This window comes from Talpa europaea (genome assembly GCF_964194135.1).
Source record: "Talpa europaea genome assembly, chromosome: 7".
Taxonomy (NCBI): Eukaryota; Metazoa; Chordata; class Mammalia; order Eulipotyphla; family Talpidae; genus Talpa; species Talpa europaea.
The window spans coordinates 119,956,381-119,969,520 of record NC_140074.1 but is presented as its reverse complement, the minus strand read 5'-3'; the positions used below and the strand labels follow the sequence as shown (position 1 = coordinate 119,969,520).

General features: G+C 47.4%; 1 protein-coding gene across 1 annotated transcript; it reads left to right on the top strand.

Moving 5' to 3' along the window:
- Window positions 1-1,454: 1,454 nt before the first annotated feature.
- On the top strand, window positions 1,455-6,850 carry LOC311173915 (keratin, type I cuticular Ha4-like; the record flags this gene model as incomplete). Its single annotated transcript, XM_084237998.1, has 7 exons — window positions 1,455-1,769; window positions 3,606-3,688; window positions 4,538-4,694; window positions 5,531-5,692; window positions 5,783-5,908; window positions 6,071-6,291; window positions 6,739-6,850. 7 exons carry the CDS (start codon window positions 1,455-1,457, stop codon window positions 6,848-6,850), a joined length of 1,176 nt encoding a protein of 391 aa, XP_084094124.1.
- Window positions 6,851-13,140: the final 6,290 nt, after the last annotated feature.

The following is a 13,140-nucleotide window of genomic DNA, read 5'->3' as shown; positions in this document are numbered from 1 at the left end:
CTGCCGTGAAGTACAGGATCACTGGATTGGTGGCTTTTAGGGTGACAGCCATGCGGAACGAAGCTCAGGTGTTTCTATGTCAGATGAACCTTGGTTCCCTTGCTCCCCAGCTTAGGTAATGTCCTTTCCACTCAGTAGGTGTCCTTCCATTAGAATAGAAATGACCTTTGGTTCTTCCTAGAGAACAGGTTTGCTATTTTGTGGCCTGTGCTAATCCCGGAGGGGGGTTGTACGTGAGCGGATGAGTTCTATGAATCTCAATCCACTTGTGCATGATTGCATTTAGGCCCGAAATGGTTGGAAGAGGGGGACACAGAGTGATGGGGAGTGAGAGGTTGTTGGAATCGTTGAGGTCGTTGGCTCTGGGGGCTTGGCAGGCTCTCTGAAGCTTTGTGCTTCATCCACATATCCTGCATGTTCTTTTTTTTTTTTTTAGATTTATTTTATTTTTTAATCATACAAGAGCTGGTGTGTAGGCCAGGGAGGTGAGAGGATTCAGAGAGAGTGGGGAGCAGAACAGGCAGATCTACTGAAATTTATAGCAGCGGCCTTACTGAAGAGGTCTGCTGAGCCATGTGGGTCTGCTCTCTGGCCAGGGATCGAACTATTGCTGCGGTGGCTGCACAGCTTCATAGTGCTGCGTCTTAATCCCTTCCACCTCAGAGAGGCCATCTACATCCCCTGCAGGTTTGGGTGAGGACTGAGGAGATGGTGCCTGTGAGGCACTGAGCTATGGGAACCTGGGAAGCAGGAGCCATCCCAGTACAGTGTACCTCTGTGTGCTTCACGCAGAGTAGGTTCTCCTGAGATGAGTGCTCTTTGAATGCTGAATAAAATAAGAATGGCTTCAGGAATATTTGTGCAGCCTTCTAGGAAGAGGGCAGAATTGCCCCCTACCCCCGGTCTGGAAGGCAAAGGAAATGGGCTGGACGAGCTTGCAAGTCCTTTGTGACCACCTCTTCAAGGGCCACCCTGAACAGCCTGATTTCCGGGTGCACCTCCTTATGACTGAGTCCTCACTGAGGATGTGCCGGGGGAGGTTCAGACCCTTTCTTGTTTAGAAGAGAGAGGCACAGCAGTGTCCCCACTCTGGGGGATAGTTGACACCCTAACACAATTCCCTGTGAATAAGCACTACTGTTGGCAAGGTAACGGGTTGGTCACCTTGAAGCCAAATCATGAAGATCTTACTTAGCCAACCAGCATGGTGGTGGCGAGTCCTGACTTAGCAAGAAGCCAGAGTAAAGGATTTTATTAGTTAAAGACTCATGGGAGGCAGCTAAATAACAAGTGGAAAAATTGGTAAAGAGGCGAAAAGGTGGTAATTTTTCTGTGTGCAGTTGCCACGCCCACTGTGGCAGAATATATAAGGGCCAGAGAGGACCAGGGCTGGTATCAGAGTGAAGGAACCAGGTTTGGAATCTCACCTGCACAGCCTGCTCCCTGCTAGCACCATGTCTTACTCCTGTTGCCGCTCCAGCAGCACCTCCCGGTCCTGCGTGCCCCCCAGCTGCCACTCCAGCTGCACCCTGCCCGGGGCCAACATCCATGCCACCGTGTGCAGCGGCGGCGCCTTCAATGGCAACGAGAAGGAGACCATGCAGTTCCTGAACGACCGCCTGGCCAGCTACCTGGAGAAGGTGCGCCAGCTGGAGCGGGAGAACGCCGAGCTGGAGAGCCGCATCCAGGCGCACTCTCAGCAGCAGGTGCCCTATGTGAGCCCCAACTACCAGTCCTACTTCCACACCATCGAGGAGCTCCAGCAGAAGGTGAGGGCGCGGGTGCCACGTGCGTCGTGCTGGACAAGTTCTTCCAAGTGAACCTAGCGAGATCTAAATGGAAGTAAGGCTGCTGAAAGCTAATGTAGAGAGTGGTGGGCAAAGAAATCACTGGATGCAGTAGATCTAGTGTTCTTGGAAAAGGTACTTGGGAGGTCCCACGAGGGCAGGAGACAGACTGGGCATACAACAGGCCATAGAATAACCTGTCACGGCAATCTTACAAGGCTTCTTAACCTAAAACCAGACTATTGGATTCTTCAGTCCTATTTGATACCCTGCTTCTGTTTTCAGAGCTATAGGATTAAGCAAAGATGCAACTGATTAATTTGTTGCAGTTAGAAATTTCCGGAGTTAATTCTCAATATTCAAATATTTTCAACAATCTGGCAAAGACTGTGTGTACAGGAGAGCAAAAGTGCTGTTGACTCAGGAAGCCTCAATAATGTGCATGGACACAGATGTACTCACTGAGCAGGCGGCCAGGCAGGTGGGACTTCAGGGCCAGACATGAAGATGCTGAAGCAGCAATAAGCAAAGAGCCAGCACGGCATAGGTCAGGCAGGGCTTCCCAGAAGAGGCAATATCTGATCAAGGTCAGAAGGAGGAGCAGGAGTTTACATCCAATTGCACAGGCCCTGGACTCTCTGAGGGAACGGACTGAGCACAGTCCTGTGTTTCTGGTCGAATGAGTGCCAGCAGGGCCACGGCATTTGAACATGAGGCAGTCATTCGCCCACCTTTATCAAGTGCCAGACTCAATGGAGACTCAGGAACAAGGGATGAGTACCGAGTAGGTCTCATTCTGCGGAAGCTCATAGTCCAATGTGGAGAGAAATGTGGGAACAAATGGCCAGAGGGAAGGTGATAAACACTGGAACCCGTGACGTGTGAAGCATGTTGCAACATGTGGAGGAAGCACAGGAGCCAGGAGGAGGCGGAAGGGGGTTATGCTAGGGGTCTTGTGGTTGGTAAGGGCATCCAGGGCATTCCAGGTGGCGAGAGCAGTGCAGTCAAAAGCAGGCACAAGAGCACCAGGAGGGAAGGTGCAGAGGTCAGCAGGGCTGGAATGAAGGTGGTGTGAGGAGGGGCAACCAGTGTGCCCTGGTTTTTCTTTGAAAATCGGGGTTTAGCTCTCCCTAGCTCTAAGCAAACTGGGACCCTGGGTGAAACTTGCTGCCCAGGATGCTCAGTCACTGCAGGAGGCCAGAGACAGACCAAGGGAAGAACTCACGACAAAGGCCACATTCTCCCTGGGCCTCCCCTGGTGGCGCAGTGGTTGAGTGCTGGGCTGCGAGCTGCCCACAGCCTCTGCAGCGCCAGTTTGTTCCCTGGCCGCCGGCAGAAGGTCCCACAGAAAAAAAAAAAAAAAAGAAAAAAAAAGAAAGGCCACATTCTCCTGGACTGGTCTAGCTTTGGAATGGCAGCCCTATAATGGAATCCGCATTTTGTCTCCATCCTGCGAATCTGAGAAGACTCAAGCTATTTGGAAGGGATGTGGCTGAAAGAAAATACCTTGTCATTTTAAGGCACTGGGCATCCATAGCATGACTTACTTGTTTTCCTTCTGCAGGTTTATATTTTCATATTTATTTATTTTAAAGGTTTTTTTTTTATTGAAGTAACTTTGCACTATAAATCATGTAAGTTTCAGGTATTCATTGTTGAGGGTCAGTATGTATATAGACCACATTAAGGCATGCTAAAAGTCTTAGTCTATCCTTCATTATGCCCTTGTTTCCTGATTTACCCACCCCTTCCCTCCTCCACTGATCATCAATTGGACTTATTCAAAAGTATCACTCATCTCATGGTTCCTGTCCCTAGATCCTGTACGGCAAGTCCCAGAATGCCAGGATGGTGGTGCAGGTCGACAACGCCAAGCTTGCCGCCGATGACTTCAGGACCAAGTGAGAACCTAGAGCTGCCAGAGCAAGCCAGACATGCACAGGCCAATTGTGAAGCGATGGACTCTGTCCTGGGGTGGCCTTGGGAGGAAGCTTGATTTGGGTTCCTCAGGGTGAAAGTCAGTGTCACTGAATGCAAGAATTTCGTGTTCTCAGTTTAGTTCGAAGGAGCGTATGAAACCACCCGTTCTTTCTCTTTCAACTGAATTTACTGAGGAAGTTCAAAAGTCAATTTCATACACATGTCTTAGTCATATCAGCCCATCAGAAAAAAGTCAAACACAAAAACAGGAGGCAATATCCACTTTGGGGAACCACTTTATTGGTTTGGCTATGACACCCCAAAGAATCCTTTGTGTTTTTATGAGCCTTTATAGTTTACAATGGCTTTTTCCCGATGTTGTTTCTGTGTCTTCAGGATGATCTGATAAAGTATTAGTTGGGTCCCCAATTTATGGTTGAGGAAACCAGGCTGAGGGACATCAGGGAATTGCTCCGCAGTCCCAGTGGCTGAATCTGAGTGACGTCTGACTCGGTGCTCCGCACCCAGGTCTAGGTGCTTCAGGGCGAGTGGGCAGACGAGACTTCTCAGACAGACAAGATGATGGGGCTTAGTCGATGGTGACCTTGAATGGGCTTCTTTACAGCACAGTTAATACTGGATTGAAAGTAAGCAGAGGCGCCCACCAAGGCCTTTGCTGTGGTTGTCAAGGAGGAAATAGATTATTATTTTACCGTTTTCCCTTTCAAAACACTAAAAAAAATAGAAAATATTATATTTGACTAGTTCAATCAAGTTGAGTTCAGGAAAAACACTCTTTCTCTTTGACCTCTCTTGTTCTTTGTGTGAAGGTATCAGACGGAGCAGGGCCTGAGGAAGCTGGTGGAGTCGGATCTCAACGGGCTGCGCAAGATCCTGGGAGAGCAGACTCTGTGCACGTCTGACCTGCAGACCCAGGTGGAGTCCCTGAAGGAGGAGCTGATGAGTCTCAAGCAGAACCATGAGCAGGTGAGCGTGTTCCAGCCTTCAGTCCCCTAGTATTGACAGTTCCATTCACTCCCTCCCGCGGGATACACTAAGGCCTTGTTAAGACTGAAGAGCTAATATGATAGTTCTCTGGTTACCTAAAACAGTATGGCCAGTGGATCCATTTGTAGTTGGGGTCAGACAATTGCCCAAAAATCACACAAAGTTCTTTAACCTACTTTTTACCAGTGGGTGGGCTCTATTATCTTCAGATCATGTGCGAGGAATATGACCAAACTTGGACGGAGGCAGCCAACTTCTCTGTAATGTGTGTTACCTAGATAACATTACCCAAGCTGGCTGGCTGGGAAGGTGGGAAAATTGAAGGAACTCAAACAATAGTTGCTTTGGACCTCATGGCCGAATGTATAGTAAGAAATCGGACTCAGTTCTCCAGCAGGGGACCTTTTGATGAACAGGAAACACCCCTCAGTACTGTGTGAGGGCAGATCACAGAAAAGAAATGGGAGGAGTTAAACTACGTCTCTCTGCATCTAAGGTGGAATAATTATAAACCAGTACCATGCAGGATTTGTCAATAAACAGAGGGAAAGTCAGAGAGAAACAATAGAATCCTAGAATAGCAAGACATACTAGCAAAGGTCTAATCCTCCAGTCTTATATAGATGAAGAAAGAGACTCAGAAAGGAAGTTTGAATCACAAGGTGTAACTTACTTGGGCTTTACATGAGCTGGGCCTTCAGCTCAAGTTTCTGAAACTCTGATGCAATTCTCATTCCACCACAGTGAACTCTCTCAGGAAGAGTTAATTCATAGACTTCTTCCTGTGGGTTCATTCCTTCTTCTTCCTCCTGCAGGAGGTCAACAGCCTGAATTCCCAGATTGGAGACCGCCTCAATGTGGAGGTGGATGCTGCCCCCAACGTGGACCTGAACAGCGTGCTCAACGAGACCAGGCACCAGTACGAAGCCCTGGTGGAGAACAACCGCAGGGATGTGGAGCAGTGGTTCGCCACCCAGGTGGGTCTCTCAGCCCTGGAAATGTGGGAACCCAGGTGCTGGAGACCTGCAGGTGGGGTCTGACCCCGGGTGTCCCCTTTGCTGTTGCAGACCGAGGAGCTGAACAAGCAGGTGGCGTCAAGCTCCCAGCAGGTGCAGTCGTGCCAGGGTGAGATCGGGGAGCTGAAACGCATGGTCAACGCCCTGGAGACGGAGCTGCAGGTCCAGCACAAGCTGGTGGGTATTGTAAACCCCCTGATGGGAAGTTGGAGAATGAGTATCAGCGGGATGCCCTTTGGGCCACCCTGTCCCTCCTCACGCTAGCAGCTTGTGGTGTCTTGGCAAGCCTCTGGAAGAAGCTTCTATAGGAGTGACTATGAGACGTTTTCTATTCCACAGAGGAGCTCCCTGGAGAATGCCCTGACCGAGACCGAGGGCCGCTACAGCTCCCAGCTGTCCCAGGTGCAGTACATGATCACCAGTGTGGAGTCCCAGCTGTCTGAGATCCGGGCTGACCTGGAGCGGCAGAACCATGAGTATCAGGTGCTGCTGGATGTGCGTGCCCGGCTGGAAAGCGAGATCAGCACCTACCGCGGCCTGTTGGAGAGCGAGGACAGCAAGTGAGTAGGACGCCAAGGTCTCTGGGTGTGCAAGTGGGACCACCAGACAACAGGCCCATACAAGTTGGCCATATTATCCATCTCCAGTCAGCACACGTCGATGCAGGGTCTGCTCTGACAGTTATGCCAACGTGGAAAGCAGAGGAAGGGCACAGCCCCTGCCTCAGAGTGAGCAGTGGAAAAGGGTGGTGGGCGATAATGACTCATAGCAGTCACTACTGGATGAGGCAGATTGTGCCAGGTTCCAAGAGAGCTGAGCAGCGTGAGGTAACATTTTCGAGAGCACAGTTTTCTACAACTTTCCATCTGGGCCAGGGGAGGGCTTGGGGAACAACCGAAGGTGACTGCAGCTAAACCAACTGAGAATTCACAGGTTGTGTGATCCTGTCCCTTAGGGCTTCTTCCCCTCCTCTCTCTGATCCATTCTAAACCCTTGTGTATCCCCAGGCTTCCCAGCAACCCCTGTTCCAGCGGCAATGCCAGTGGCCGCTCCTCCAGACCAGGTGGCAGCTCCAGCTCCGGTGGGCCCTGTGGTGGCGCCTCAAAGCGTTGCTGCTAAATTAAAACTTGCATCCTCTTTGAAGATGTTAATGAAGCCATTTAGATCATTCATAGAAGAGGTTCCAAGTCCTGCCTTTGCTGGAGTTCATTTACCATTTAGAAACCTGGTCACTCCACCGTGATATTTCTAGACCTAGATGAGCCTTTCAGATCCAACAAGCAAAAGCATATACCATGGACTTGGCATGTCTGGAGACTTTCTCCTGCTGAAGGCTGACGGCTTCTGAACTTGGTCAGCTCCCAGTAATCTCAGCTCCAGCTGCTGCTTCAGGGTGTTCTTGATGGGATTGTGTTTTCTGTTTTCCTTGCCTCTTGGTATTTGGAATGCAAAGAGGCTACTTCATTAACTTCCCAATAAACTTTATTTTCCTGGCATAGTAAATGTGTTTCTCATTCATATTCATGCATTGTAAAGTACTTGTCATGGCTGTCTCATGAAAACAACCCCTCATTAGGAGGATGAATTAGATCAAATGACTGACCTCAGTCATTGTAGTCCCCTGTAAATTCGGATGGAGCCAGAGGAATGTCCTCCTGGGGACCTCACAGTCCCGCCAAGGGAGCCCATGTAGATAACCTGGCCTTCAACATTCATGACCATCTTACCTTGGTGCAGAGCCTTTAACAATTTTGAGAATTCTCTTTTAAAGTCACTGCCATCTCCATAGTCATCCTCATCACTGCATTTTTCTGTTCCCTTTCTCCTGTATGGTCCAGAGACCAAAGAGCAGCCACCTTCTCCTCTCAACCTCTTGGCTGCACCTGCATTTCCAGTAGGGACACCTGTTCTCCTGCAAAGCTCAGTTTTATTGATCTCCTCAGCCCAGAACATTGGGACCTCTCGATTAACCTTGGTCTACCCATTCTATATCTCCTGATTTTCTATCTGCCCAAAATAGAGAATGCCTAACTCTTCAAAGCAGGGCAGTTGAGGCCAAAAGCTTCCCAGGTGTCCAAGACACCTATGGCGGGACCCACAAGAATGGGTTTGGGCTGTCTGAGAGAGCTGGGACTGCGGAGGTCCAAAATTAAAAATGTACCATACCATACTCATAGCATGGTGGCATGAGCCAAGATGATGGCTGCCATTCTCTGGCAAAACATTAAACCCGCCTAGACCAAGGACCAGGAGTGGCCACATCCAGTCTCTTGTTCTTCTCTGCCCTACCTCCAATATATACATATAGCTTCAATGCTCTTTCCTCCTTCCTAGATGCCCCATTCTGGGAGTCTGGTTCATGGCATGCTGGGGGTTGTACTCCAAAGCCTCTGATGTTGGTGACATGGAAGTAGGGGCAGGGAAAATGGCACCTGTTCCCATGGTGATGCTCCCACAGGATGTACCACATCCCATGGTGATGTGTTGAGCAACCTTGAGATACATTCTGTAATAGTATCAGGCCACCTCATCACATTCACTTGCACTGAAACTTAGTTTTGTAGAACTGGTAGTCTTGTTACCTACTGTTTTACCCAACACTTTGTAGAAAGGCCCTTTAAATGCAGGGAGCTGTCTCTCCTTACCTTCTCCTCCTTCAAGTTTTAATCTTTCCTCTAGGTCTTTGCTCATATCGATCGAGTTCTTCCGAGCCTCTTTGTCATTTCATTTCCTGTAATTCCAAGAAAGGCCAATTCTTATAAGTTTGCCAGCAACAAACATGAATCCTATCCCACCCAGCCCCAACTTGCACCATTTCTGATTTGTTATTTTTTAAGATTTATTTATTTATACAAGAACTGGGGCACAGGCCAGATGTGCAGGAGGGTGAGAGGATTCACCAGAGACAGAGTGGGGAACAGAACAGGCAGACTGACGAAATACACTGCTGAGGGGAGCAGAGGTCGAGACAGGAGAGGTCTGCTGCACCATGAGGGATTCTCCCCTGCTGGCTGGGGTCAAACCCATGCTGCAGAGGATGCACAGCTCAACAGTGCAGCGCCAAACTGCCTACACCACCACGGATGCCCCATTTCTGAATTTTTAAAACACTCAATTCTATAGGCCACAAACTCATCCACTCCCTCAATTTGACTCTATTTGACACAACTGCATTCAATCATCTATTGTGTGTGCTGGTTGTGCGGGTGCTGAGGACAAACAAGTAAACCCCTGCCCTGACACATGTTTGCAATCTGGACTGGTTGAGACAAAGAGAGAATCTTCATAATGATAAGCATCAATATGGAGCACATAAAGATGTGCTTAAAGAATGAAGAAAATCGGATGTGTGAGAGAGTGATGAGAAGGGGATCCAAGAAGAGTCAGCACTGGATCTGGGATTTGTAAGATGTCTCTCTTCTTGTCTCATTGACTACTGGCCATTCAAATAAGATAGTATCTTTACCAAATTAACTTTAATGGAAACCACAGAATACTCTATGCGGAATAAATAAGGAACAGTGACACTAATGAGGATTCATGAGGTTATTAAACTTTATATACTTCCCATAGTTCCAACTTCAATCAACTATGACTGTATGATATTACCATAATTCTGAAATAAAGTTTGATGGGATGTGTTTGGACAATTGAATGTGTACAGGTCTGAGAGGAGGGAAAGTTTTTCCAAGCATAAACTTTGGCAGGGAAGAAGACAAGGAAGCAGGAGATGTGTTTAGAACCCACAAACTACTTCCAGCTTGGATCAGAAGTTAAATGTGCTAGTGGTGGAAGATGAAACTGCAAAAATAGTTTGGAGCTTGTAAGGAAGTGCTTCGTAAGAAAGGTTGCCATGTGCGTGATCAGGTACTCGTATACATCAGACACTCATGATATCAGAGCTATCATGTACGGACTGGGTTGTGATGGGTCCAGAAAGTGGTCAAGATGGATGGGAAAGAAGGAGGATCATTAGGGAGCTGGTAAGAGAGACCAAAGAATGAGATAAGTGGAGGTGAGGGTATAAGCCAAGCATGGGTGGATTTCGAGGGGCAGCCTTGGTTATGAATGTGGACTGGAGTTGAACAAATCAGAGAGAAGGAAGAAACTGGTACTGATGCAATACCTGCTTTGGGTCAACACGGGTCTCAAGGTGTTGAGTCTGAGAAAATGAAACAATAGTGGGTCTCCCTTGAAGAGAGTTGGGAGAGAATGACTAGATTTGAGAGAGATGTTGTGGAATTACCTGGATAGTAATAGTTGTAGGAGTTATTGAGACCATCGAGGAGGAAGCTGTTAGAATTGGAGGAACTTTGGGAACCACTGGAGGAGATGACAGAATGAGGCTCCAGTGTGGTTTATCCCAGTTTCCAAGGATAGAGAAGACATTAATTCATTAGTAGATGAAGAAGGAAGGAGAGAAGCAACTGAAATGACACAGAGGTCAAAAGAAGTCAGAGTTCATTGAGGGGATGTTCAACAGCATCCTGGTCAAGGGAGATTTCAATTCAACAAATCCACTGGATAGTGTGATGTGGAGCACCCAGGCCCAGCCTGGAACTGTGTCTGTAGGATACCATGGAAGAAGCTCTATTTCAGTGGCTCTTTCAAAACTGTCTCAAATCTCCAACTTGACAGTGAACTTAATGCAAAGGTTCAACAGAACATGTTCTGACTAAAGAAGATTGCTACATCTTATTGTCCATGTATTGCTAAAGGTACTTTAGCTGCACTCATCCCTTTGACCTGCAGACCAGTCACATGAATAGGTTTTCATTCTTTCTGGTCCTTGAATCCAGCTTTCTCAGAAGACTAGGATCATGAAGTGATATTGTCCAGGATTGTTTCAAGTTTTTTTGACTTCTCTATTCTGGATGGTGTGGAGTTAAAAACAAGCCCATGAAACTTGCATTTTTGTGACTCAGGAACCCATCCCCATTAGCGGACAAGGGGTTGAGTATAAGAGAATCAATGGTGACTCTGGAGTGGGATTGTTGAATGAACCCTGAATCCCACTTTGAGGTGTCTGTACCTACTCAGTCCATTTGACTACTGCCTGGTTCATTATCATGGTCTTCTTCTGCTTGTCCCACACTGGAAACCCTGTTTGAGTATTTCCTCAGAGCTAATTTATTGTTTTAGTTCCTGGATTACCATCCCAAAATCTACCCTTAACGTAGTGAGGCTGCTTGCCTGATGAACTGGCAGCCTGTGTCCTGTTCTTATAAGCCGCCCTAACGGGCTGGCCCAGCATGGTGGTGTTGGTGTTAAACGGTGTGTCTGATTTTCAACTCTCCATCTGTCTTGGCATAAGTCAGTCTTCTTGGTCTGTGTGAAGTGATGAGACTCTTGGACTTTCCTTGCTAATTGTACATATTAAAATAGAATTAATATATGGGTGGGCCAATATGTTTCTATGTATTTTCCAAACAAAAAATTCTACATTTCTCATGGTGAGAATTTCAAGTATCTGGCTATCAGGGAAGATGGTTTGGGGAAGGGTGAGGGAGGCCTCCCAAGGCCTTTAATCCTAACACAGCAGACCTGCCCTGACTCTTCTCCTGGTTCAGTGCTCCTGGTGAGTTTGCATGTTTTCTCTGCCATGGGAAAAAACCTTGGCTTTCATAATAACTAACATCCTTGCACCTCAACGGTAATTTGTTCACATCTTAAGGCCAGAAGCCTTATTACTGCGTCTGCCACAATTACACAGGCAGGTGTCAGCCTTTCTGCTTGTTAGGATTTGATTTGCTCATCATCTTTATTGAAGGCTCATTGACTAGACAATATCCTTGCTTATGTAAAGGGAAGAATTCATAGTACATAAGAAACAGATACTGAAAGGCAATTGATTTCTAGAATTCCCACAAAGTAACTAAGACTTCTTCTAAATAGACCAACAAGAGGATCTGAAGTCTTCTGATTCATCATCATCTAGATGTGGCAATAGTATCTCTAGTCAATACATGATCATTGTTACTGTTACTCAAGATGTGGGCACAGTTAACACTGCCCTCCACTTTTGAGTACAGGATACTTAACTCTGAGTTCTCCCATTCCTACTGCACTATGATTATAGGGACACCTAAGTCCATACTGGCCAGTGTGAAGCAAAGTATTTCTTTCCAAAGTCTTTCAAAACTCCCATTGTTTAGATTATTCTGGGGTGTAGTAGGGGAGAATGAGAAAAGTTAATGAATCTAGTTATTTGTTTTATGCTATTTATTCTCATCTGATAGGACTTTAAATCAGGAACTGATTTAAAACAAACACATCTCTCAAAAGCCAGAGGGCCAGGCAGGAGGGGCAGAGTTGTGAACAGTGCACATGGGTGAAGATGTCAGCACTTCAGGGACATCACACGCTTATTCCAAAGTTGCTGTCCTTCAAGAAAGCTTATTTGAAGCTTCACCTTGGCAATGACTTTCAGAGTTGTCTGAGTAAATGGGCATTGATAGTCTATAGTCATAGTGTGTTACTAACCCAGGAAAGAGCCTACTCAGCTTGGTGGTTCATCCCACACACTAGTTCCAAATGATTGCTGACTGGTTCCAAAATAAACATACTCTCAGAAGATGAGTATTTGCTTTCAATGAGGATAACCAAGAAGAAAGCACCCCAGACCGTGAACACTAAACTGCAAAAGGGGGATCTAAGAATAAGGGCTATTTGGGAGGTATAGGCACGTGGCTTCCAGCATCTTTCCTGCTAGGAGGCTTGAGAGGTTGCACGCCAGATCTCATAGTTCCCGATCCTCTGGAACGGCACAGGCAGACCAAATGTGCCAATGGTCATGAGCTGCCATGAAGCAGGCGATCATTGGCTTGTGGCTTTTCGGGTGACAGCCCATGTGGAACACAGTTCAGGTGTTTCAAATGAACCTTGGTTCCCTTTGCTCCCCAGCTTACATCTCCACTCAGTAGGTGTCCTTCCATTAGAATAGAAATGACCTTTGGTTCTTCCGAGAGAACTGGTTTGCTATTTTGTGGCCTGTGCTAATTCCGGAGGGGAGGTTGTGTTTGTGCGGTTGAGTCCTGTGAATCTCAATCCACTTGTGCACAATTGCATTTAGGCCCGAGATGGTTGGAAGAGGGGGACACAGAGTGATGGGGAGCCAAGGTTGTTGGAATCGGCGACATCAGGGTTTGTGGCTTTGGGGGCTTGGCAGGCATTCTGAGGCTTCGTGTTTCATCCACATATCCTGCACATTTTTTTAGATTTATTTTTTTATAATACAGGAGCTGGTGTGTAGGCCAGAGGTGTGGGGGTGAGAGGATTCAGAGAGAGTGTGGAGCAGAACAGGTGGAGCTACTGAAATATACAACTGAGGGCAGCAGCAGGCATACAGAAGAGGTCTTCTGAGCCATGTGGGTCTGCTCTCTGGCCAGGGATCGAACTGTTGCTGCAGT